This window comes from Apodemus sylvaticus, chromosome X (genome assembly GCF_947179515.1).
Source record: "Apodemus sylvaticus chromosome X, mApoSyl1.1, whole genome shotgun sequence".
In the NCBI taxonomy this organism is placed as follows: Eukaryota; Metazoa; Chordata; class Mammalia; order Rodentia; family Muridae; genus Apodemus; species Apodemus sylvaticus.
The window spans coordinates 10,561,576-10,589,436 of NC_067495.1; the positions used below are offsets into that span (position 1 = coordinate 10,561,576).

Sequence of the window (27,861 nt, forward strand, 5' to 3'; positions counted from 1 at the left end):
ATACATTTTAAAGGGCAAATAGTCCTGTCCCCGTGCATTTGCTAATAGAGTTCGCAATATTGTTTTAGAGTGCTTCTTTATAGACAATTGTCATCTAACAAAATGCTTAGTGCCATTTGTGGTGACAGTTTCACTAGAATAAACTGGGACTATCTCATGCTTCGACTGAACTAGCTATTTTTAAAACTACACTTAATAATAGCATCCAATCACATGTCTGCCATATGTTAGCTCTCTGTACTTGGACCATTTCCTAAACCTAGTTCAACATGCTTTCCTCCCTCTTATTTTCATAGCATTGTAGTGAGGATGGAGTGAGGTGAACCGTATAATTAATATGGAGCACTTGCCATAGTCTTTATCAAAAATCACATGATAGCCTCATTCTTGACATTACTGACAGATCTAATACATCATTATGGAGGAAAATGTTCAAGAACATTTCAATATCAAGCATAATATTTAAACAGAGATAATTGTAGAACAACCAAGACATATTCATTTAAAAATTAAAAATTCAAAACTTCCTATATACTAATTATTTTGGTGGCTTGGAAAAAGGCTATCTCTCTTAAAGTAACAACAGTTACACTTTTTAAAAGATAAAGTACTTCTAGATTCATGGAAGATCAATATTGGAAGTGTTTAAGAATTACTGACAGGTTTCTTCATTTCTCCCCACTGTCGCTCAGATGCCAAAGAGATGTCTTGCAGGAGCCAGATTTAAAGAGAAAAATAGAGCCATCTGTTTCCTTCCTAGAACTTCTAAGATCAGGTGACATCTTACATATTGCTCCTCTTCCTGTTTCCTTCTCTCAAAGGGCAAAGAAAGTATTTTAATAAGAAAAGTGGCCTTAGCTGGGGCGGTGGTGGCGCACGCCTATAATCGCAGCACTTGGGAGGCAGAGGCAGGCGGATTTCTGAGTTCAAGGCCAGGCTGGTCTACAGAGTGAGTTCCAGGACAGCCAGGACTACACAGAGAAACCCAGTCTCGAAAAACCAAAAAAAAAAAAAAAAAAAGAGAGAGAGAGAGAGAGAGAGAGAGAGAGAGAGAGAGAGAGAGAGAAAAGAAAAGAATAGAAAAAGAGGCCTTGAGCTCCAAATCTTGGTGTTGTTTTTACTGAGTGAAATTAGAGGTCACTTAATCCTTGTGAAATTCACTGGTTTTATTTTGTTTTGTTTTGGTTTGGTTTGGTTTGGTTTGGCTATCTGTTTGATGAACTTCATTATTGGTTGCTATCACAGCAAATCATAAGTAATAGAGGAGTAGTTAAGATCTAAGCCTGAGAAAGTGCTCTCTGATGCTTTTAAGGCATCTGAGGATTGAAGAGTCTGCCAATGTCTTTGTGGCACTTCTTTCTCAACTGTGACTGCTCATTTGGGTCACACTGTTGACTCAATGAAGATCTGGTGGAGGAGAAATACAAGGAAAAAGAAAAGAGGTCATTCATGGCTTGGAAGTTTCAAAATCGACTCTTTGAAACTCACTGTGGAGATAATCTATTTAGAAAATGACAACCACTTGCATTTTGCCTGCATGGAGTCTAGGCACAAACAGTAGTAATGCATTTGGATGTCAGAGCAGGTTTGTTTCTAGCTAGTCTTTTCCTCACATGATCTCTAATACTTGAACCTGAAATGGAAATGAAAAGAGCCCAAGAAAAGAGGTAACAGCAGTAGAACTCAGTGGACCACTGTCACTGTGCATGCTCTGTACGCCCCAGACCAACTTCCAAAGGATGGGGAACATGGAACCCTCATAGGCGTTTGAGGAACTCCAGTATTGAGAACATCTCTTTTTCAGCTTTTAAAAAAGAACTCTGATAGGTAATAAATGTTCCAGAGTTCCCTTGCACTGTCCTTGAGAAAAAGAACACTTAGATAAAGATGACCTTCTGGTATCTCCATTCCAGTGAAGTGTGGAATGCTTTAAGGAGCTAAAACAAGAGAATCTTAAGACAGTCTTGCAGTCAGAGTACATCAAAGCCTGCATCAAACTGCTGATCCAACACAAGTGCAGACGTCCCAGGAGGCCCCAGGGTAAACATTCATTTGGTGGTGTGTGATGACCAAGCACAGCAGCTGATCCCTAGCTATTGAGACATTCTAATATCTACTAGAGCTTAGGTGTAACCAGTGAGAGAGGGGGGCAGAGATCTGATACCCACAACAGAAACTTCTAAATATATAAGGGCTGCCTAATGCAGAAGAGGTTCAGTTCCTACCATCTAATAGTATGGGAAAAGTTCAGGAGTAAAAGTTACACATTCTTCCCCCCCCCCCCCCCCCCGCATGTGTTTAGGACCACAGGATTTGTGTCTAGTTACATTTTGCCATCAATGAGAAGCAATGTCTGAAATTTCAAGTCAAGATTCTAGTCATCGTACAGATGAAGCTGATCTTTCTGCATATAGCTTTTTACATGAATTGAAAGACACTTCTGTACTACTGCTTCTAGAGAATCACTTGCTCTCTGTGGTTGTTAAACAGACACACAAAACTCCTCACCAGGTTAAGCCCTCCAGATCTCCATACTCTGGCTAGCTCTTCAACACAAGTGTGAGCTTGTCTGTAGACTTACCTGTTTCTGTGGACAGTCTTGTTCGAGTACTTCTTTTCTCAAAAATCATTCCTAAGGATTTCCCTTGCAATAAAGGTAAATACTGAAAACCAAGGACAAAAATACAATTAAAATGCAAGGCATACTTACTATCCAACATCAAGGATTATATTTCAAAATGCTAATAAAAATACAAATCAATTTACTAATACTTATGAATAAGTAGTCACAATATTGTTTAAAAGTAAATTTAAAGGTGTTTTGTATTTGCTATACACATATTATTAGCATGAAATTAGAAATTAATATTATTTTTGGTTACAGGTTTCTCATGTAGCTCAGGCTAGCCTCGAACTTCCTGTGTAGCAGAGGTGGCCTTTGAACTCCTGATCATCTTATCACCACCTCTGAAGGCCTAGGGTTACAAATGAGTATCACTATGCTTGAGATACAGTATTACTGATTAGTGGGATCAATTTGGGAGCTTGTTCCAAAGCATAATACTTCACACTGGAGGCATTATCTTACTTAACTATACTGAAATTGCCATTACATTTGATTCAGAAGGACTTTCTCAATTAGTAAGATCCTACTTTGCCCTACATAGGACACTAAGAGTCCTACTTAGGACACTGATGAGCCTCAGTTTTTAGCTTCCTATTTCTTAGTCTCCCTCACTTGAGAACATAAAGGCGTTCCTGGAAGTGACTTCGAATCTCTCTGGGAGCTTGAGTGGTAGGCGGAGCTCTTCTGCTGCCCTCCTGTATTATTGGACTTCCGCCTAGGATGTATTATCATCTTCCGGGTCTCCAGACAGCAAAGCATTAAAGGACAATGATCTGTGATCTAAAAATGCCTTTCCCCCCATTTCAGGTGTTCTACAAGAACATCAGCCCATAGACATTGGAGCATATCCTGGTATCTTTGGAACGTGGAGAGCTAACCAACTAAATAAGGAAGTCAGAGTCATACCAAACTTCCTCAGCCTCTGACCAAATCTTAAAAACAAACAAACAAACAAACAAACAAACACTTTGAGCCATGCAACGTGACACATCCCAGCACTGAGGAGGCCAGCCTGATTTACATATAGAGTTCCAGGTCAGCCAAAGCTACAGGGTAAGAACCCCGTCTCATAAACAAACAAGAAAACAACATTTGAATACAAATCTGCTTTCACAATTAAGCATTCTAAATGAAGCCACTGCATTAGCATTTTGAAAATTGCTCAAAATGCAGAACAATGCCCTTGGCTAAGCACTGCATTCAATTTCTTCCCCTATTTGACTGGAATTTACTTGTCTCTTTATAATTGGAATGTTTTTAATAATAATTTCATCATTATGAAGATCATCCTAATGATGAACGTATCCTGATATATAGCCAGAACAGAAGTGTATTGCTAAAACAGTAACATATTATCTTTAAGTTTTAGCTGATAGAAAACACAGAGAGACAAGGGACATAGAAGAATAAAATCTTTCTAGACAAATGATATCTCAGTTTCATATCCAGTTACTAATGCATTTAAGCATTCATCTGAAAGAAAAATTGCAAGAACTTGTCATAGAATAACTGCTTTTCATGCTTGTTTATATGCCTGGATACTCAGTGCTAAGCAATTACCTTGCCTGTGAGGTTTCATTACTTAGCTACAATTCAGGAATTTTAATCTGTTCTCTTTTGCCTCTGCTTTAGGGAAAGCTGCCTTAAAAGGGGCCATTGCTTTGTAATGGGAGAGAAGAAAAGGCAAATATTACATACTTCTCCTTTCTGCTTGATCCTGAATTTCAGGTCTGCAGAGAGCCATAGCATGTACTGAATCTCCTCTCCTGTGAAGTTCTTCAGGGTGAGGAGGTCACGGCCTTTCAGCTGTACTTGACTCTGTACTGGCTTCCCACACCTACAAGAGAAGGGAAAAGTCAGAAGAGGACCATACGTATTAAAAAAGAAAGATCAACGCTGTGAGGTAGTCAGTTGGCCTATTCTTGGAGTCAAATGTTAGCAAATCACATAGTGCAGCATGTCTCTATGCAAAGCGTTAATAAAACTAGTGTAGCTCTGGTTTCCATTTTAGATATGCAGAAATTGTTATGTTTGAGAGAATAAAAAGACTTTGTGGAAAGAATTCGAATTCTGGCACACTTGAGTTAGCTGGGTGGACAACTTTGGGGCTTACTAAATCATGCAACTTCCAGCAAATTACCCACCCTCTCTCTGTAGATGTTTCTCATCAACAAAAAGAATGTAGTAGTTTTTATATGTCATTGTGGAAATATAGTTATTTACATCATGTGAACCAGTGCTCAGCATAATACGCATTATGTAGAGCTTGCCTAAAATCAGTGCACATGAGCTTTATAATACACAACAGAAAAGTGCGTCATTTACCTCTATCCCTGACAGACCTCTTTATGAAGACTTGTACTTCTTTTGTCACTAGGTGAGCACACAGTCAGCCCTGTAGATTTTCTAGTATCTTGCAGAAAGATGTTTTAAAGTTCTATGGTTCTTTTTTGTATCTATGGTTATTTTGTGTATCCCAAGAATGAGAGTAAAATAATAAACAGCAATAATATAACGATGGTAATGATCTCTTTAGTTTGGCAAATTCATTGCAGGCTGGCACCTTTGTTTGTTTGTTTTTTTCAGGACAGGGTTTCTCTGTGTAGCCTGGCTGTCCTGGAACTCACTCTGTAGACCAGGCTGGCCTCGAACTCAGAAACCCGCCTGCCTCTGCCTCCCAAGTGCTGGGATTACAGGCGTGTGCCACCACCGCCTGGCAAGCTGGCCCCTTTTGCCTTCAGCTCATATCTGATTCAGATTGACCTCCCTTATTGAGGGAAGACAAGCCAGGACCTGTTTCCTTCAGTTCCTCAAGGTGAGGTCACTTTGAGAGCAAATCTAATTGTTTTTTAGTTTTCTAGTATTGGTGTAGGTGTTTGAGAGTGACTGTTTATATTGTATTTAAGGGAGTCCTCTAGAGAGACTCTCCCAGAACAGTTTTTGATGGAGATAAAACCATTTCCTAGGATACTAAAGGTTTTATATTTATCCAGCCACCACACCCCAATGAAGCCTTTTCTCCTATCCAGGACATCACATGCCATGATCAGAAATAATGCCATGCTATTGATACTTTCTTATTTCACCCTGGCCCATGGGAAATGCTCATATTGCTTCACCTGACAAGAGTAAGGTCTATTCTATTAAACACTGCTCTTTTAATCTGTCTTCAAAACAGTCAACTAGTTAGTGCCTATTATTTTATTCTTCCTGCCTAACTAACTTAGTTCCCTTTGACTAACATCTCTCATCCTTCCATCTCACCTTGATAACCACTGTTCTACTCTCAGTTTCTAAGTTCAACTTTTTCACATTTCAGATACAAGTTAGAGCCTGAGGTATATGTCTCTCCTGTTCATGGCTTATTTCACTTACTATATAGTATTCTAGGTTAGTATGTGTTGTCCAAAATGCAAGAATTTCCTGCATTTCAGTGTGTGTATATATGCTGCACATCTCAATCTATCCATCTGTTGATGAACTCTTGGATTGTTTCCTTATCTTGCCTTTTGTGACTAATGTCTGTCAAGATGGCTGGACTCACATATTTAAAAAAAAAAAACCCTCCCTGTTAATCTTCACTCCTTGGCTTGGTTTCTGTAGCCTATTTTATAATATGTAAGTGATAATGCATATATTATTTAACTGATTCTTATTTATTTATGAAACTGATTCTTGTCTATCTGCTTTGCAAGTCTGTTTTGGAGATACTGACTTCTAGCTTGAATCACTGAGAGCAATGTTAGTACTGGCTTGGCCTGGGTACAAACAAAGACAGGAATAGACCTTCTTAGCATTCTGTTGCATTGTATTACCTGTTATTTGAGTTAATCACTGTATGAAATGTATGAAATGAGCAGCTTTTATTAAATTGTTCCCAGTGTCATGGTGTTGTCTATATTTAACAGTAACTGATGCGTATCACACTAGGGGGGATGAATACTAATTAGAAAGACTGAGAAACTGTGGCAAATTGATTTAGCATATCTATTAAACATTAAATTTTACAAGGAGCATACTAACTGCTACAAAATGATCATACTTGAATTCAATCATAAAAAACAATTTGAGTATATATTCCATTGAGATTTACATATACATTTTTGCAATATGACATGGTCATAGTTATGAAAATCATAAATTCACCCAAGTTGTTAATTCTACTTCATAATCTATGATAACTTGGGCAAATTTCACTAAATAACTGTATAGTAGAGTTGACTTGTTTGTCTAAGTTCAATAAGTGAGTAAATTTTTTTCAGAACACATGATAGGATTGAGAGTCTGTGAGGGAGTTGGCTAACGAGTTGGCTGTATTAATATAAGATACTAATGATGCATTTTAATCCATATAGAAAGAAATTCATCTTTTCAATTTTTGTGTGGAACAAAATTTTGGTCAATACTCCTATTTTAAAGATGTAAGACTATCCTCAACTTTACAAAACGCATGAATAATACACTCTATAAAAGAGAATTTCTTTAAAGCAGCCATCTTCAAAGTTTTAGGTAACTTTCAGTGTGGGGCTAGAGAGACAACTGAGCGGTTATTAGTGTTCACTGTTGTTGTGGAGGACTCAGGGTTGGATCCCAGCATACATATGGGAGCTCACACTGCCTCTAACTCCAATTCCAGGAAATCTGATGTCCTGACCTTCACAGGCTTTGAATGTATGTGATATACATACATACACTCAGGCACACACATATGCATAGGAATTTTAAAAGTATTTATAAAAATTTTGAATATAAATCTATATCATACACTTATTTATACAACAGAACTGTTTTGTCATGGCTTTGATTGGGCTTAGTATTTTCTGTAAGCATTTAAGAGTTAGCACAGTGACATATTATGTATATTACAAAGCATAATGAAAATGAAAAGTAAAATATTTAGACTAAGAACAACAAAATACTTAAACATAATTTTAAATATGCAAAACATTTTCCCACGAAGTTTCTAGAACAGACTGTTCTTTTCTTCTGCTAGAACCCTAGTTAAAAGCATATAGAACTCTGTACAGTGCTAGTAAGACATACACCAGATAGCTTCGAGTCATAATATTTATGGAGAAATTTGGACTTCACATAATAAATTTTGTTATACATTTGATTCTGATAATTTTTCATATTTTTCTTTTTTATTTATTCTTCTCTCATATATTGCATCCCAAATGAAGTTTCCCCTTCCTGACCCCCATTTTCTCTTCCCATCTCTCCTTTCCTTCACATCCATGCTCCCTCCACCTCCCCTTAGAAAAGAGCAAGCCTCCCAGGGACATCAAGCAAGTATGGCAAAACAAACTACAATAAGACCAGGTACATATTCTCACATCAAAGCTGGACAAGGCAATCCAGCTGGAGGAAAAGGGTCCCAAAGGCAGACAAGTCCCCAACCCCCACTGTTAGGAGTCCCAAAAGAACACCAAGCTACACAACCATAACATATATGCAGAGGACCTAGGTCAAACCCATGCAGGATCTCTGATCTTTGAGAGCACACTCGAGTTCTGTCACTTGTTTGTGGGCTATGTTCTTGTGGTGTCCCTGACCTTTCTGGCTCCTCTAATCGTCAATTCCTTTCCTCTGCAGGACTCCAAATGCCAGGCTGTGGGACTCTGCACCTGTTCCCATCAGTTGCTGGATAAAGTCTCTCTGATGATGTTTTATTTTAGGCTCCAGTCCCAGCACACTCTGCAGGCTGGACAAAGTGTAGGTCAGAGGTTTTGTGGCTGGGTTGGTGTCCCAGTCCCTCCACTTGAGGCCTTGTTTAGTTACAGAGGATGGACAGTTTAGTTCTGATAATACTAATTAATGGTCACATTAAGAAGCACTTGGCATATATATGCACTGGTGCTGTAAGTCTTTGTAAGTAAGTCTTTGACTAAATTGTGCATTTCCAAGGTAAACTGCAACTTTCTTATGGGGCTCTGTAAAATAAGGTTTCTAAATCTGACTTTAAATAGAGGTGTGGCACATTAATCTTTACCACTTCACAGTTAGGGAAGTTTTGAAAATACATTTTCTCCTGGAATATAGTCTAAACAATATGTATGATTAGAGGTGATAAAATCTTTAGACTCCATGTGTTGTGATAACATATTACTATTATATGGCTTGAGACTTCTTCCAACATTATTTTTAAAGGAAGAAATGTGAGGTTGGAAAACTCCACTCTGTGTTTCAGGGAATATAGGAAATATCACTATAGCTGCTAGATTCACATTCATTAACAACAGGAAAACTAACTCGTGGACTCATTTTAAGGCCTTAATTTTGGCCTGGCGTTCAAGCTTAGGATTCTGGTTATTTGTGGAATCCACAAAAGCTGGGCTTACAAACCTGTGTCTTTGATCTTTCTACCATAACCTGAAGGATTCTCCAACCTCTGAGCATTCACAAAACTTGCAGTTTTACTAAAACAAACAGCAAAGCTGTAGAGCTGGGCTGCAGTGGTGACTCAGCTGGATGATCTTCCAGAAGACCCAGATTCACTCCCTAGCACCAACATGGTTCTTCACAAACATCTGTAATCCCAGTTTCAGGGCATCTGGCACCCTCTTCTAGCCTCTGGAAGCATGATGATGATGATGATGATGATGATGATGATGATGACAACGACAACAACAATAACAATAATAATATAACCATAGACCTTTGAATTATATTGTTCTGGTTGAGTTTCACAAAATGAAAAGAATAATTTTTTTCAAAGACCTTAAATTTTATTCCTAATTTCTATGAAAAAACAAACAAACAAAACAAAACAAAACTCTGAGGGCCAATGCCTTCTAGTGATTTAAAACTTCTAACTTCTAGATCTTACTACTCATTCGAAAGAAAGAAAGAAAGAAAGAAAGAAAGAAAGAAAGAAAGAAAGAAAGAAAGAAAGAAAGAAAGGTTGCAGGTCATCCAGATCTTCCTCATATTTGCTCTTGTATATGTCCAAAGTCAAAAGCTCACGTTGAGATTCATTATAAGATGTTGATATTGGTATTTCTCAACTGACAGAAGATGTGAGTACAAAGGCACAAGGGGCAGACAAGCATCATGTTTGACTATCTTTTGGTCAAAACCTTTAATGTTTAATTTATATACAACAGAAACTATTAATTCTTCCCGTAGAGTGTGAGAAGACAGCAGATTCTCTCTACAAAACATGCTAGATTCACAACAGCAGCAGTTCTCATTGCCCAGAGAAGGTTCTAGCAACAACCAAGAGCTGATACACTTTCCCCACTGAAGGGTCCTTGTGCCTTTTTTTAAAACTTTGTTTTGCAGTAAGAAAATCTAGTCTCCACAAATGGTGAAGTGGAAAATACCATCTTAGTAATTATAACTCCTGCACCATACAGATGTGATGTGTATTTAAAATTATGTAGTACCTGTCCTTCTGTGGCTGGCTGATTTAACTTGGCATAAGGTCTTCCAAAACTTTATAAGACATAAAAGGGCATTTTCTGCCTCAGCATGATAGTGTTAGCTTATAAGTAACCATTAAGTCTGAAACAAGACAAAACTAGCCTTAATAATTAGTGGAAAAATCACTATTATACTGTGGCTCTAAAAAAATTATTGCCAAGCATTAAAATCACTCTTATTTTCCACTATAGATGTGTAGATAATCCCAAAAGCAGAACAGCAAATGTATCTTTAATATACTAGAATACACACACACACACACACACACACACACACACACACACGTATATAAACTTGCAATGCTTTGTTTCTTCATAACATCTACCAAGAGTAGTTTACACTGTGCTTGCTTTTTTATCATTCATCTTTCAACACAGAGCAAGCTTCTTTTCTATTATTTGGTGAATTCTCATGTTCTTTTCTAAGACTGGATTAACTTCTAATGGTTTGTCCTTTGCACACTCAAGGCTGTATATTATCTCTCTGAATTCCCTTAACATCAACTATGTAGTCAGGACCACTGCCTCATAGTCAAGTTTGTTCTTTCCTTTCAACTATTTTCTACGTTTCAAGCAATACATTATTCTTCACTGATTTGCTCTGCCTGTATAATTAGTGTCTTTCACACAGAGGCTCAATCACCAATCCCATTGACAACTGTTTTTTTCTACAATTTCAAGTAGGTTCAACTCAAAGACTTGTGAGGCATGCAGAATAATTGTGGCCTAGAATATTGCTAAAGCTGAAGCTCTCCCTAGGACTCAGCTACTCTGTGACAGCATTGGTTCTACTGAGAACAATGAATGGGCACATATTCAGAAATGAAAGCACTATAATTGTACATCCTACACATACCTCTCTTTAAGTGTCTAGACCCAGGAAAAACTGATGGGAAAAACAGATAGGATCCATGTATGGACACAGCATCAAGATGGCTGAATTTTAAACATGATAATAGCGGTCCACAAGCCCCTTTTTGACAGAATAAGTTGCTATGGTTCTCAATTCCAAAAAGGGTAGATAAATAGATATGTTACATTTTAAGACACCAATATATGAGGGCTTGACTGATTGACTAGAAACGAGATTAAATGTAGTCAACTGATAAAGAGAGTCGACTGTTTATACCATTCAAAATTCATTAGAGTCGTCATTACGTTTCTGAATTCTATCCAGGAGGTGGGGCAGGAAATGTTAGCTTGGGAAAAGGTTGTTTTTCATAGATATCAAGAACTAACCAGGAACATGTATCATTAGAAGGAAAGCAAACACAATGGCCTCAGTTTAACTCTTATCCTGTTTATTATCAACTCATAGAACTTGCCTTGGCTACAAAATGAAATTGCCACACCCCTTTCCTAAGATCATAAAAATTACAGAAAGGTACAAGAGCTCCACATCTGGGCCATATGAAGCTACCTCTGACACAAACCTCTTGTCTCCTGGTCCTTATTAAACATTGTCCTGCTTAGGGGTAATGAACTCCCATTCAAATTAGTCAGGGAAAGATGCTGCCATAAAGTTACTAAATTCCATTTCCAGTCAGACCTGGCCTACTTTAAAGGCTCATGGAAACCAAACCAAAGCACAACTAACTCTTTTTAAAAGGCTATTTATTGCATTTTTGTTTGTGTGGTTGGTGGAGAGGTATATGTGCATGCCAGAGCAAGTGCCTGCTTGGGCTAGGGGCGCTGGAGCCCTCCTGGAGCCATAGATACACAAGTTTGTAAGCTGACAAATGTGGGTGCCAGGATCCAAACTCAAGACCTGCTCCAAGAGCAGCACAGGCTCTTAGGCATTGAGTCATCCTCTAGCCCTGCACAAACCACTTTTTATTTTTTCCATGAAGCATTTACCTTTTGCATACTAAGTTATATAAGAAAGAAACTAAAATTAAATCAGATCTGAGCTACCTTATCATTCTCTCCTTCTTAGAAATACATTTTATTTTCTCTTATTGAAATACTGGGGACCCCAGGACTTTTCTTGTGTCAGAAAAGCTCCCTACCAGTGAATTACCTCCACAGTCACATACTATCACTCTTCTGTTCACATATAACAGAAACTATACAATCCTGGGGCCAATGAGAATCATGTATACGTTTCCTATGATATCAAGGTGATGTGTGCACTAATTACCTGTAGTTGGGATTTACTCAATATATCCATGAATCTTAAAGTATTGTTTGTACCTTGTAAATGTATACAAATAGTATGTGCCAAATTCAAAGCAAAAATCAAAGATTTAAAAGCCAATATGCAGTCTAATTGGAGTCATAACCTTTGAAAAAAGCACAAACAGTTCCCTACATTACATCATGTGAAAACAATCAGTGCAGAGGCTTCTTACCTCCATATTACTGAATACTAAGACAGTGACTGAAGATTTGCAGATTGGTTTTACATAAATATCTAACGGGAAGTGGGAGAGCTTGGGCTACTGGCACAATAAAACCTTTCATCACTACAGCCTGCATTCTCCACTTCTGACAAGCTATTTAGGAGGTAGGGGAAGACTTGGATGTGATCTCTGGTATCATCATATTTCCTTGGAAGAGAAAATGCATGATTTGAGTAAAATGTGTGCAGTTAGAAACTGACTTTTCCAGAGCAGGAAAAACTTGAGGGGTAAATGACCCCCTGGTCCCTACAGAGAATTGGAGATAAAGACTTTAGCGTCTGCAGACCGTAAAGAGAGCCAATGGGTTTTATGGCTAAAATCCAGATGCTTCTTTATGTTGCAGTAATGTGAAAGGGTGCATTTCCTTATTTTGTTTATATTTATATATTTTGTCTCTATCTAAAAAAGGGTATCAGACTTTCACAGGTTGGTCACCCTCATCAATTTGGAGGGATCAACGGGCCAAAGTAGGAAAACTACTTTTTTAACTGAGTTGCAGTTCTGGCTTAGCCCAGACACAGTAACAAGCTATGACCTTGAGAAGGTCATTTGCCAGTTCTGACCTTTCTTATCTGAAAAGTTGAACCAGGGAACTAAGCCACTAAGCCAATGATTCTTTATGCTTTTGTCTTCTGAAACATCCACGAAATTAATAAGCACGAGAATTTGCAATATCTACTTTAAATCGCATTCACTTTCTTTAAAAGGCACATTAGAAAGAAGACAAGGGACTTTATTTTTCACAAAACCCTTGAATGGATTCCATTGGTGTGAACAGAAATCCCCAAGTCCTTTTCTGAATTTACAAACTTTTTTTTTACTAGCAGTTATAATAATTTTTAACAAATTATTTAAAACCTTCCTTATTGGTGCTATATACACATATGCACCATAAGTTATTGTTGATAACTCAGTGACTATTTCTGAAACATTTTAGAACATCAATATGCTAAATTGTGGAAAGCCTTTGAGAACTGAAGAATGTAGAACAGCTTTGTGTAGACCTATTATTAAAAGCCTGAAGACTTTTCTTAACTAAAACATGAGAGTACTGAAAATATATGGCTTCCATTATTTTAGTTAAATTGCTAAATGGTAGGTTGGAAAAATTACACCATTTGCCAAAGGAGATCCAGTATCTCCATTCCAGTTTTATCCCATGCCTTGTATGGTTTTCTGAGGTCAGAATAGGAAAAATGTTTTAGGCTTTTTAATTTTGGACATTAAAACACAAAGATCATTCAGTCTTGTCTCTCTATGGGCAGTCTGTAATCACTTCACCTGAGAGTCCATGTGTGGGGGTGGATGTGGGGAGTGGAGATGAAGGAAGCATAATGAGTTATGTGAGTCTTTATGGAGGTCTGGAATGAAATACCTGGAAACCAGTCACCTCCGGCTCCAATCTATAACCTCCACAGAATTGGCTGGCTTAGTTCAATATTCTCTGAAGAAATTTCTATTTGGAAGATGAAATTGAAGTGAACTTATAAATTGGTCTTCTCTGACAAAGAAGGGGATTTTTAGTGGTTTCTTTAAAAGCTATAAGTGGTTTTCCTAACAGGCAACAAATCATAGAACGCTATTATCCCAACCCAGCTGAGCTCCACGACCACATGCTTGAGGTGGCGTGCCTGCTGATTCGCTGTTTTCACCATCCCTGGTGTCTGATCTTATTGATTTTGTAGAAAAAGAAAAAGAGGAGAAAGAAAAAATAATTGACTAAAATTGATTGATCCAAGTGTCTGTGTGGATGGCTTCGGCCTCACCTCAGCTGTTATTTTATTATGCACATTATAGTACATGAAGATTCACTTCCAAACTCTTCAGTCTCAGCTCTTGGGGCACTGCCAAATCCTACCCACACATTTCCTGTCCTATTGGTAAATTCAGATGGTGTGTTGTGTGACAGGGATCCTCCATTTTCCTCCAGAGATGGTAAAGAGAGGAAAGTCAAATTTGGATAAAGCAAAAGGGTAACGGTGCTGACAAGGAGCTTTTTACTGTTATGAAGGAGGCTTATCAAAGTCTGAGGGTCAGGATCCAGACCAGCAGATTGTAGTAACTCTATATGGCAGACAATATGCCTAAATAATGCAGTAGAGGTGCCAAGTACACACACTACATGAGAGTACCCTATGAAAACCATTTCAGTGTCTATTCATAGCTTCTGCAACATTGTAATGATATAAACAATACAAATAACTTAAGAGAGAAAATCATTTTCTTCAGACTTTTGGAAACTTCAGTTCATTCTGTTGGAAAAGATGTGTCAAACAAGAGTCACTCACATCATGGCGGCCAGAAAGCAGAGAGGACTGACAAGGGTTCCGAATGAGCTAATTCTGACACATCTCGAACTGTGCTTTAGTAATATCCTAATAGCTGGTGCTCATCTCCCTCAAGTTAAAGAGATAAACCATTGCATGCTATTATGTTAGCTTTAATAGGACAAATACTATTGAGTTTCTCAAAAGTCTAGGTGGCTTTCATATTTCCAAATACAGATTTGGGCTACTGTAGCTCGAATTTTCTACAGATTCCATTTAGATTTAGAAATATCTAGCTAGGTTTTTAAGAAATGCAATCTGGTTAGCAGATATCAAGAAGAAAATATCAGGGGCTAGAGAGATGACTCAGGGGTTAAGAGCACTGACTACTCTTTCAAAGGTCCTGAATTTCAATTTCCAGTAACCATATGGTGGCTCACAACCATCTGCAAAGATATCTGACTCCTTCTTCTCGTGCATCTGAAGATAGCTACAGCATACTTCGATATAATAATAAATAAATCGAAGAAGAAGAAGAAGAAGAAGAAGAAGAAGAAGAAGAAGAAGAAGAAGAAGATGATGATATCAGTGCTGAGGCTGGTATGCACCAAGAATCCTAGTACTGATCAGAGGGCCACTATTTGACAGAGGTTTTACTTGTAAAATTAATGTGCTATGTTACAAAAAAAAATAATAAAGTAGAATGTGTGTGCGCGTGTGTGTGTGTGTGTGTGTGTGTGTGTGTGTGTGTGTGTGTGCGCTAAAAGGAATAGATGGCTAAGCTTTAAAATTGATTATTTATTCAACATAGTACCTTCAATTCAGTGATTTTTCTGTGTTAATATCTATGGAGTAAATTGGAATCACCCTTTTATTCGATGTTACTCAGTGAGGTGGACTGAAAAACAGGGAGCGCTCATCTGTTATTTTCCAGATTTTGCGCAAATTATCTCATTGATTATCACTGGAGTGTGACTTCATGTGGCTGGAGGAATGAAGTATTTTATGTCCTACTTAGGGTTTCTATGGCTGGGATGAAACATCATGGCCAAAGCAACTTGGATAAGACAGACTTTATTTGGATCATGCTTCCACATCACTGTTCATCACTGAAGGAAGTCAGGACCAGAACTCAAACATGGAAGGAACCTGGAAGCAGAAGTTTATGTAAAGGCCATGGAAAAATGTGACTTACTGACTTGTTCCCAATGGCCTGTTCAACCTGTTTTTTTTTAATAATAACCAGGATGATAAGTCCAGGGGTGGCACCACCCACAAGCCCCATCAATCACTGATTAAGAAAATGCCCTACAGGCTTGCCTATAGCCCAAATTTCTGGAGACATTTTCTCAATCGAGACTCCCTCCTCTCCAAGGACTCTACCTTGTATCAAGTTGATATATAACTAGCCAGTGTGCCTTATCTACCATTGCATTTTAACATAATGCATAGTGAATGAATCAAAATAGGCACTCAATAAATATTTGCTGAATGAATGATTGAATCACCCTACAATATGGAGCCTATATTATACCGCTATCCATTGTGTAGGTGAAGAAACATTGCAGAAAAGTTTAGTGACTTGCTCAAGGTCCTGAAGCCAATTAGTAATGCTAAGCCTGGAGCCCAGGTCTGTAGATTTCAAAACCTCAGGATAAGAGGTATACCTTAAGAATCATTTCTATAGTTTGTTAAAGCCTGAGTTTTGTTTTTCTTTTTTCAGGTGATCTTTAAAGTTTATATGATGTCACTGTTGCTAATGGATAGACCCTTTAGCCTCTCTGGGCTCTACTTATCCTACCTCTAAAACAAGAGAATTAATTATTAGATGACTTGAGTTGTCAGCTAAGTCTCATAACATAGGATTAATTTACAATATCATGAGTAATATTATGCTTGCATCTAAGAGCCTTATATTCAACAAAGAAGGGGGTTCTAAAGACTCCATCTAAGTCCTGTGAACTTAGGTCTATCAGGTAGCTGAAAGCAAGGAAGCCCAAGACCACCATCAAAAATACATTTCTTAAAAGTGAGAACCTTCCCTTAGTAATCCAGAGAGGTTGTTTTGCAGATTGGTTACAGTGAGTAGCTCATTTAGAATGTACACAAATGGAAGATGTCAAGAGCATTTAGTCTGTTGTACAGTGCCTTGGCAAGCATGGGAAAATTCAACTACAGAATGTGTGAGAGATGTCTCATGCAACTGTTAACTGTGGTGCTACACTTACTTTGCCCAAAGAGGCATTCCCCTGCAGAACATATCCAGTGTTCACTGCTGACCAGATCCCAGCCTCTGTCACTTACCGAAAATGCCGAACCATGGAAGTGTGACCCTTTCTAAGAGCTGCATTGTTGAGCAGGATCCTCAAATTAGACAGCATCTTCTTTTTTGCTAGAGTGGAGGAGAAATCTATGGTCTAGAGAGCTCCACAGTCAGGCAGGCAGTGAGGGCCACCAGCAAGCTAAGAATGCTTTCAGTTGCAGAGAGGGAGCAAAGGTCTCAGCACCCTTCCACCACCTTATCAGATCAGCCTGGTTAGAGATAGAGCAGGGCAGGGTGCAGGGGCACTTGAACTTTAAGCCTAACTCCAGCGTTGTTTTTTTTAAAGAACGAATCCTAACTCTTTCAGAGACCAGCCCCTTTATTTTTCATAATGTATTTATGCTGTCACTTGCTTGGATAAAAATCAGTTGACAAGTATCCATTGAGCATGTAATATATGCAAGGCACTGCCGTGCTGGGGCTGCTGTGAAGGTACACTGGAATAACTCATTCAGAAAATGTAAATCGACAGTACAAAACCCCAGATGGAGCTATGACAGCCCTGTGTATTCCTGTTGATTTCACTTTCCTACCTAGCACTCCCATCCGTTCCACAAAAACAAATAGAAAGGGATGGACTCAAAGTGTGGTTTCCATGGCAGCAAGTTAGAGAGGTGTAGAGGTATAATATAAAGATCTCAGTTCTGGGGCTCCCTTTATGTCTAGCACATAATAGGTGTTTAATAAGTTGGGAGGCACTTAATGATTCTGATGCGAGTTTCCATCACGTACCAGTGAATACACCACCACGTCAGCAACTCCTCAGGTCACCAAGGGCCACTGTATCACATTTGTCCATTTAGCCATTTAGTCCTTGAAATGGACTGACTTAGCCACAGCTTGAAATAGACTGACTTTAAATTCTCATCTGTGTCAGACATCGGGGGAGACTAGAATTTCAAAAGAGGAAATGATCTTATCTTTGCAGAGATAAAGATTTCAACAAGGGTGATCACATTTGTAGATAATATTCCTGTATAAACTCATATGAAAGGTCCAGATAACACTGTCCTGCATAACACAGAAGAGGGAAACCTTTAAGCCAAGAAGGGTGGAAGACAGGGGCAGAGGGAGAGGGGAGGCAGGTGCCTCCCATTGTCAATTCATAAGTCTTAGCAAACCCTGATGTGAACTTGCTAGAAGTGTATAGAATACCACCAGTAAATGCCATTTGAAACCCAGCTATGGCTGCTTCAGGAGCAGAGATGGTTATGAGATCATCATTGTTATTGCCAGGGAAATAAATCTTGACAAACTTGCCTTCTACTTATGGGGAATGATTTTGGATGAACGGAAAGAAACTCGAATTTCCAAACTTCTGCTAAACCATGTTGTGGAGAGAGCACTCCAGGCAGAAGCAATTGTTTGTAAGAGCCACAAGGAAGGAGGAAGGGTGTGAAGGTGTCAAGTAGGAGCCTAGGTAGCTGCTTGTCGGAAACGATAGTAAAGCGCCTTTGAAGTGGAAAGGCTGGATAGCTGGGCAGGTCTCGGGGACTGAAACTATTCTCATACTGCAAGGAAGGAAAGTGTTTGCTTTTAAGGAGTCTGAAGAGCACACACTAAGAGAAAGCTCCCATCTTCACCACCATATCCTTAGTCATTTGTACTTACCAAACAAAGCATAGGAGTAAGGTTTGGGTACAAGGGCAAGCTTTGTCTGTAGTTTTATGCTAGAAAATGTGGGCAGCATTGTACAAAGTAACTCACCAGCCCTTCTACTTTTAAGGAAGTAGAAGCCCAACATGAGAGGGGGCTAAGAGAGACTGAAGCTAGCGCAGAGACTGGGATAGAGGAGTCGCGCCACAGTTGGGAGGGCGCACATGGCTATTTCGTCGAATCTCAAAAGGTAAGCTATTTCAGTGGAATGGAGAAGTATATCTCAAGTAGCTCACTTCTGCTGATAAAACCATACATGGAGCTTTTTACCTTGCAGGCTTTTGTGTTTGTATTAGTTACTTGTCTCCCTGTTGCCAGGATACACTAAGAAAGGGCAATTTAAGGAATAAAAGAATTACTTTCGCTTACAATTTGATAGAGAAACTTCATTATAGTGAAAATAGCATATGGTCTGGAAAGAGCACTCCAGGCAGGAGCAATTGTTTGTAAATGTCACAAGAAATGAGGTAGAGGGCGAATGTACCAAGTAGCTGGTCCCATTGTATCCACAGACAGAAAGCAGAGAGAGATGAAGGCTAATGCTTAGCTCATTTTCTTCTTTTCATTTAGTCTAAGACTCAAGAACTTGGAATGGTATTGCTCATATGCAGGATGGGTTTTCTGCCTCAAAAAACCTAATTTAGACAGAGCATCTGACAGACCCAAACATTTGTTCCCATGGTGGTTCAGAGTCCCATCCAGTTGGGTAAGATTTACCATCACAGTGTTCAACCTCAGAAGTCATCCACGTGTAAGGATTGATCTCTCCATTTCTCTGATTTAGCATCACTATACACACACACACACACAGAGAGAGAGAGAGAGAGAGAGAGAGAGAGAGAGAGAGAGAGAGAGAGAGAGATATGCTAAATCCCTGTTCTGGGCTCTGAGAAATATAGTGATAAACAGGGAAGATGAGCCATTGTCTATGTAATCTTCATGATTTGAAATGACCTAAGAACACCCGCTTCTGTCTCTGGACATATACCCTAACTGAGCCCAAGTGGCTTGTCACTGATTCTTTCACTTCAGGGCACATGAGACACCCACTTCCCTAGCTTGGCATGACTAAGATGTTCTATTAGGTGGGTTTCCTAATGGAGCTATTGCTCTTTGGTGAGTTACTAGAACTGGGGGCTTCCCAGAACTGCAGAAAACTAGATACGATCTTACAGGAAATCAAAGGAACTCAGTGCAGACTCAAAGGAACAAACAGGCAGCAGATGAAAGGTAATCCCAAATGACCGCACCAGGAAGGGTGGACATATTCTACCTACTGACTGTGTAAATGAAGCTCTATCACCACCAAGCATACCAAACCATGATGTGTGTCCTGTTTCCCCTGGTGTCACCCTTTACTGCACTCACAAATATGCCCCACTTTCTAATTCAAACTTTCTGCTTGAGATTCAATTTCCCACTTTTACCTCCATGCCCCTTATATGAACAGTTATAAAGTATGCCCAACACATGCCTCTTAACAGCCTCCACTGGAATTCATCTAATTTCTTTCATAGTGCCTAGTAAGTTGTATTCAGTATACCCAGTATCAGTGGCTTTCCTGTCTCATTTTCCTTTCTATCCTGTTTCTGCTTTCTAAGATCATGTCCTGGCTAAATTTATGGCAACCCATGATTGAAACTAAAGCCATCTGAAATGTAAATACCTCAAATTATAAATTACCAGCATAAGATCATGCTGTAGACAAGCTTGTAGGGCAGTGGTTCTCAACCTGTGAATTGCAACTCCTTTACAAGCCTCTAACTCCTAAAATATTTACATTACAATTCATAACAGTAGCAAACTTATCATCATGAAGTAGCAATGAAAGTAATTTTATCTTAGGGTCACTTAAGTATACTTTCATATCATCAGCGAGACAGCAGGTGTTGGCTAGGATGTGGAGAAAAAGGAACACTCCTCCACTGCTGGTGGGGTGGCAAGATGGTACAACCACTCTGGAAATCAGTCTGGCGGTTCCTCAGAAAACTGGACATGACACTTCTGGAGGACCCTGTTATACCACTCCTGGGCATATACCCAGAGGATTCCCCACATGCAATAAGGACACATGCTCCACTATGTTCATAGCAGCCTTATTTATAATAGCCAGAAGCTGGAAAGAACCCAGATGTCCCTCAATAGAGGAATGGATACAGAAAATGTGGTATATTTATACACGGAATACTACTCAGCAATTAAAAACAATGAATTCATGAAATTTTTAGTCAAATGATTGGAACTGGAAAATATCATCCTAAGTGAGGTAACCTAATCACAAAAGAAAACACATGGAATGCAGTCACTGATAAGTGGATATTAATTACACCAGAAGCTCTGAATTCTCAAGACACAATTAACTTATCAAATGATTCCCAAGAAGGAAGAAAGGAGAGGTCCCTGGTCCTGGAAAGGCTTGATCCAGCATTGTACGGGATTACCAGGACAGAGAAATGAGAGGGGATGATTGGGGAATGGGTGGAGGGAAGAGGGCTTATGGGACTTATGGGGAGGGGGCAACCAGGAAAGGGGAAAGCATTTGAAATGTAAACAAAGAATATAGAAAATTTAAAAAAATGAATGTAATTTTATGGGCAGGGGGCGGGGGGGGGTGTCACCACAGCATGAGAAATTGTATTAAAGGACAACAGAATTAGGAAAGTTTAGAAGCACTGATAAAGTAATTCTTAATTATTTTTTGATGAGGGAGAGCCCAGCCTGTTGTGGATGGTACCATCCCTAGTGGTTATGAGTTCTATAAGAAAGAAAGCAGCACCCTTCCATGGATTCTATATCACCTTCAGTCTCCAGATTCCTGCTCTGCTTGAGTTCCTGTCCTGACTTCTTCAATGACGAACAGTTATATGATAGTGTAAACCAAATAATCCCCCACCACGACAACTTGCTTTTGGTCATGGTGTTTCATCACAGAAATAGAGTCCCAAACTAAGACAAAGCTCTTTCTTGGTGTCTGCTTTTTGGGGAATTCAACCTTATCCCATATCTACATTTCCAACATTAAGACACCCTGATTCTATTGCTTTCCTTTAAAGTTCAGAGCTTAAAGCATCCTACCATTGATTTTGAGGTTATTAGTCACACCATCTTAGTCTTCCATACCTACCACACTCATTCTCATATTTAATACAAGTTGGCTTGAAACCACTGGGAAATGCTTAATAACTAGTTCTTTAAAAATAAGAAGTTCTGGATGACCGTTTTGATGTGTTCTTGGATTCGGTGGGCAAGAATTTTATCACATGCTCCACTATGTTCATAGCAGCCCTATTTGTAGTAGCCAGAAGCTGGAAAGAACCGAGGTGTCCCTCAACAGAGGAATGGATACAAAAAATGTGGTATATTTACACAATGGAGTACTATTCAGCCATTAGAAACAATTAATTCATGAAATTCTTAGACAAATGGATGGAGTTGGAGAACATCATACTAAGTGGGGTAACCCAGTCTCAAAAGATCAATCATGGTATGTACTCACTGATAAGTGGATATTAACCTAGAAACTTGGAATACCCAAAACATAATCCACATATTAAATGATGTCCAAGAAGAACGGAGGAGTGGCCCCTGGTTCTGGAAAGACTCAGTGCAGCAGTATAGGGGAATACCAGAACAGGGAAGTGGGAAGGAGTGGATGGGGGAAGAGGGGGAGGGAAGAGGGCTTATGGGACTTGTGGGGAGTAGGGACTCAGAAAAGGGGAAATCATTTGAAATGTAAATAAAGAATACATCGAATAAAAAAAAGAATATATCTAATAAAAAACACATTGCAGTGGAAAAAAAATAAGAAGCTCTAACTCATACCACTTCCTTATTTGGGTCCTATGGATATTCCTGAAATAGCCAACTGGAAGCTATGGATGTGACCTCAATAATTACAGAGTTTGGAAAAGTGAAGCAAAAAAGAATTGTTCCTGCAAGCTGCTTTGATCAGGTACCAGGGGCACGCTGCTGCCTACAACCAATTCCTACCCTTTGTCTCAAGGCTTGGAAGGTATTACAGAAGTCACACTGTTAAGGGCCTTGAAAACCAGTTGGGGGAGTTTATGGTTAAATCTATAGTTAAGAAATTATGGTTAAGGTTCTAAAGCAAGGTAGACCAGGGGGCATACATACATCATCTTCATTGAGTCTTGAATCTGGTACTGTCTTTTGAGACATGCAGTAAGGACAAAAGTGGAGGCAAAACATAAAGAGGATATTGTGGGGTAAGAAGGAGCTGAACATATGGAGAGAGAAATAGAAAACAAGAGGATTGGTGGGACATAGATTTAGAAAATAGAACTCATCTTTGAGGAAAACCTATCAGCTACTAAGGGAGGGCATATTGAGAAGTTCGGGAGATGCCAAGTTGCAAATTTGTACTATGATGTTTGAGTCTAAAATTCCAAATACCCAAATATTAATGCCAGTCATCTCACTTTGCTGGCAGTTTCAGCTAATGAGCCTTGGGTATGAACCTGAAGTATTTCTGTGAAATTGCCATCATGCTTCCCTAGTTAAATCCAGGCACTGAAAAGAGAGCCAATGTGATAAAAATAAAAATATGAAGAGAATGATGTTGAAAATAAAATGTGACCTCTGTCTGACTTAGGGGGGGAGGGGAATTTGGCCCAGTCACATGAAACTCTCAGAGTCTAAATCTAAATTTCTCTCTCCCCCCTTCCCCTCCCTTTCGCTCTCCCCTCATCTGTGTGACCAGTTATAATGCTTTACAAAGGTTTAGCATGCTAGCCATGGATGAGAAAATATATAATAAGTTGGTATAGCTAAAAAAGAGGGTGATTGTAGCAGTGATTTTTTTGCTACATCACTCCAGCTTCTGGCAAATAGCATATGCGCACATGCCCAGGAGCTATTTTTCGGTCCCAAATGAAAGACACACACATTGGCTTATTTTTTTTTAATATTTTTATTTTCTATATTCTTTGTTTACATTCCAAATGATTTCCCCTTTCCTGGATCCCCCCTCCCCATATGTCCCATAAACCTTCTTCTCTCCATCCCTTCTCCAATCACCTCCCTCCTTTTTCTCTGTCCTTATATTCCCCTCCAATGCTAGATCAATCCTTTCCAGGATCAGGACCCTCTCCATACTTCTTCATGGGAGTCATTTGTTATGCGATTTGTGCCTTGGATATTCAGGGCTTCTGGACTAATTAATATCCACTTATCAGAGATTGCATTCCATGTGTATTCTTTTCTGATTGGGTTACCTCACTTAGGATGATATTTTCCAGATCAAACCATTTGCCTAAAAATTTTGTGAATTCATTGTTTCTAATTGCTGAGTAGTATTCCATTGTGTAAATATACCACATTTTCTGTATCCATTCCTCCTTTGAGAGACATCTAGGTTCTTTCCAGCTTCTGGCTATTATAAATAAGGCTGCTATGAACATAATGGAGCATGTGTCTTTATTGCATGCCGGGGAATCCTTTGGGTATATTCCCAGGAGAGGTATAGCAGGGTCCTCCGGAAGTGTCATGTCCAGTTTTCTGAGGAATCACCAGACTGATTTCCAAAGTGGTTGTACCATCTTACAGCCCCACCAGCAGTGGAGGAGTGTTCCTAGCTCAGTGTTTGAGCACTTCTAAGCTTCCATCGGTTAGCATGCCCTGCCCACAAGTACTCCTTGCTCAACACCTTCTAAATCTACTTTTAACTTTACTGCCCTGTGACCTCCTGTGAAGCTCACTGGTCTTTGCTGTCCAAGACACTTCCGGGAAGCCCTTCCAGGCTTTACTCCTACATTTCCTCCTCCATTTTGGATCATCTCCCCTCTGCAGCTCTCCATCTCTTCTGTCTGTCTCTCCCAGGGCATGGTGATTCTCTCTCTTCTTTCTCCTGCATCTTAGCCCTTGCTACTCTAAGGGTCCCACCCTGTCCCCCTTTGCCTAGCCATTGGCTGTGTGGCAAAATGTTATTGGCGATCAACTCTAGCTGGGGACAAGCTTCCTTTACCCTATGTGCAGGACACTGCAAGCAGATTTTTTTGGGTAACACAATTAGCAAAAGAACAGCATTTCTCCTCCCTTTGACCACTGAAAAGGCCATTTCTCTCCAATATACATTTAACATAAATGTAACAGTCATATAAACTATGAGGCATGATATACACTAAAAGCATCCAGTCCATCAACTTTGTCAATTTTGATAAAGTATTCTACCATCATTCCTAACTTAAAGAGTTTATAATTCTATACATGAATTATGTTTTGATTTGTAACATCATCTTAACCATGTTTGAATATTATATCATATCTTTTAATGTTAAACAACTTAAGTTTGCTCATGGCACTATAAGTACTCGTCAACCCTGTCAGAAATCTGAGAACAAATTACTTATTACCTGAGTATATGGGGAGCACCAAACATAGCTTCTAAAACTTAAACAATTATAGAAACAGCTGACTACCTGGACAGTCCCCTAATTTCTTATGAGGTTGGAACATCTGTTTTCATCCTTTTGGCCCAGAGCCATCTGGCAGACCCAGTAATGAAGTATGAGTATAAAGGACTAGATTACTCTGTATTGGTAGAGATTAGTAGTTGACTATCCCACATCTGTTTGTCCTTTGGAGCAATATTTTGTCTGCAGATGAACTAGGCAATTTCTGCCACATGGCTACCTTGCCACAATAAGCAACATCACCTGGAGGTAAAGATTCTCTATCTTCTTTGAACTGTGAGAGGGGTACTGTTAGAAGCAGACATACCTCCAGTCAAATTTTCTAATAAGAATATAATGATTAAATGTTGTATTCTGTGGACTTCTGATGTTTTTGAAGACTATATATGTAAAGTATTTTTGAACTGTTAAATAACCTTAGAGTACCCTTAGCTACTCCTAGCCATTTCTATTTGAGTAAATTGAAAGCACTTTATTATAACTAAATTAGAATTTAACCTAACCATGAGTTTACTATCTGGCCCTTAACTTGTGTTACTATCATTCTGAAACAGTTTGTAACAGCAGCTATAGAAGGACTGGGTCAACGTCTTGTCTTCTTAAATGCACAATGCCTATATAAAAGTAACTATTAATTTCAAATATTTTATCAATATACAGATTTATACCAATGAAACCCTTAATTCTATATCAATATATAAATTATGCACCAATGTAAGAAAGTATAACTTCAATTTTAAATCAATTACAAATATTTCTACCAATGTAAGGTTATGGCTACACAATGCTTTGTTCAAGAATAAACTCAGTGCTGCATGCCATCTATTTCCTCCCTGTTCAAAATTATGACCATCCCTAAATTATCCCTTAAAATAACAACCTATCTATGATTTGTAAAATAACCATAACCAGACACCCAAACTCAAGAAATCAGGCTGACTTTCCATGGCTTCTTCCTGCTGAATAGGGGAAATGAGAAATTCTTTCAAAGGGCGGAGAGGGATAGGAAAATTAGAAGATTGGTTAGACTTAAGAAAGATAGCTTTAGTATCTCTTATTCAGTCTCTACATGCTTAGAAGGCTCAGGGTTTGGCTGAAGTTCTGAATGGAACCATCTGAAAGGTTGAATGAGGCAAGATCATCTGGAATCAGTAGCAATTCTTGAAGCTATTGTTGAAGCAAGTCTCTGGACAGCATCACAAAGCAGGGTGCTGGAACAGCAGGTCAGTTCAACATCTCTGAGGATGATTCTTGTCAAAGTTTACATTCTGTAGTATATGAATCTCACAACCAAACTTTTAGTACCACTAAGATATTCATATGGATTGAGCAGGATGCATATATCAGTTAAGGATGAAATGCTGCTCCTTTTTTGAGTAGGTAAAAGACAATTGTATTTTTTATGAGTTAATTTTATCAATAACCATGTAATAAAACTTCCTTCATGCCATTTGAAGGAGGGCATGAAAATTTTTAAGATTCCATAACCAACAAGATTTTAGCTGAAGTTGTAGCTAGAGACATTTTTATGTCTAAGCCACATATTGGGCTTAGACCAGTCATTAGTTCCCATGTCAAGGAATAAGCAGATCAATTTTCCTGTCTTGTTTGATTTTTCTCGAGTTTTTCAAGATCCTCAGGAGCTCTTCACTAATCCATATCACTTTGGGGGTGTCCAGAGCCTTTTCTCCTTTTCTGTCAACACAAATACAGAGCATCTCTTCCAAAATAAGATACACTTGGCCCAGTAAACAGAAATCATTAAAGGTGTAGCTTGACCTCTCTCCCAGAGGAATTTTAATATAACCCCCAAACTCATAACCACACATATTTTGATAATTAAATAAAAAGCAATTAAAGCAATTCAAACAAATATTAACTGTTGAGACAGTGCTTCTTCACCACCTCCTGCTTTTTGACCTATAATTTAAGATCAAAAGCCTCAATATTTTATACATCTATTTATACTTAAGTCCTCCATAATAAGCAGATTATTATCTCTGTGGGTACATATTGTAGTATGCTCCTTTCTCTTTGTTTAATTTTCAAGGAATAAGCTTTTACTGTCTGAGTTAGGTTAGGTTTCTTTTTTTTTTTTTTTTTCTGGTTATTCAAGACAGGGTTTCTCTGTGTAGCATGGCTGTCCTGGAACTCACTCTGTAGACCAGGCTGGCCTTGAACTCAGAAATCCGCCTGCCTCTGCCTCCCAAGTGCTAGGATTACAGGCGTGTGCCACCACCGCCCGGCTTAGGTTAGGTTTCTTATCCCTGTTTTCAATGCAATTTTTTTTGTTTCGTTTTTCAAGACAGGGTTTCTCTGTGTAGCCCTGGCTGTCCTGGAACTCACTCTGTAGACCAGGCTGGCCTTGAACTCAGAAATCCGCCTGCCTCTGCCTCCCAAGTGCTAGGATTACAGGCGTGTGCCACCACCGCCCGGCTTAGGTTAGGTTTCTTATCCCTGTTTTCAATGCAATTTTTTTTGTTTCGTTTTTCAAGACAGGGTTTCTCTGTGTAGCCCTGGCTGTCCTGGAACTCACTCTGTAGACCAGGCTGGCCTCGAACTCAGAAATCCGCCTGCCTCTGCCTCCCAAGTGCTGGGAGTACAGGCGTGCGCCACCATCGCCCGGCTCAATGCAATTTTTTAAAGATCAAATGCCTCAATATTTTATACATTTGTATAATTAACTTTAATTAAAGTCCCTTTTGCTTACTGTATAAGCCTATTTCTAGGCT

General features: G+C 39.0%; 1 protein-coding gene across 1 annotated transcript in view; it reads right to left on the minus strand.

Moving 5' to 3' along the window:
- Otc (ornithine transcarbamylase) overlaps positions 1-17,100 on the minus strand; it is a 66,527-nt gene extending 49,427 nt beyond the window's left edge. Inside the window, exons 1-3 of the mRNA XM_052171355.1 lie at positions 17,024-17,100; positions 4,325-4,463; positions 2,582-2,663 (exon numbers count right to left, since the gene is read on the minus strand). Coding sequence (XP_052027315.1) covers positions 2,582-2,663; positions 4,325-4,463; positions 17,024-17,100 — 298 coding nt within the window. The remainder of the gene's footprint in view (positions 1-2,581; positions 2,664-4,324; positions 4,464-17,023) is intronic.
- Positions 17,101-27,861: the final 10,761 nt, after the last annotated feature.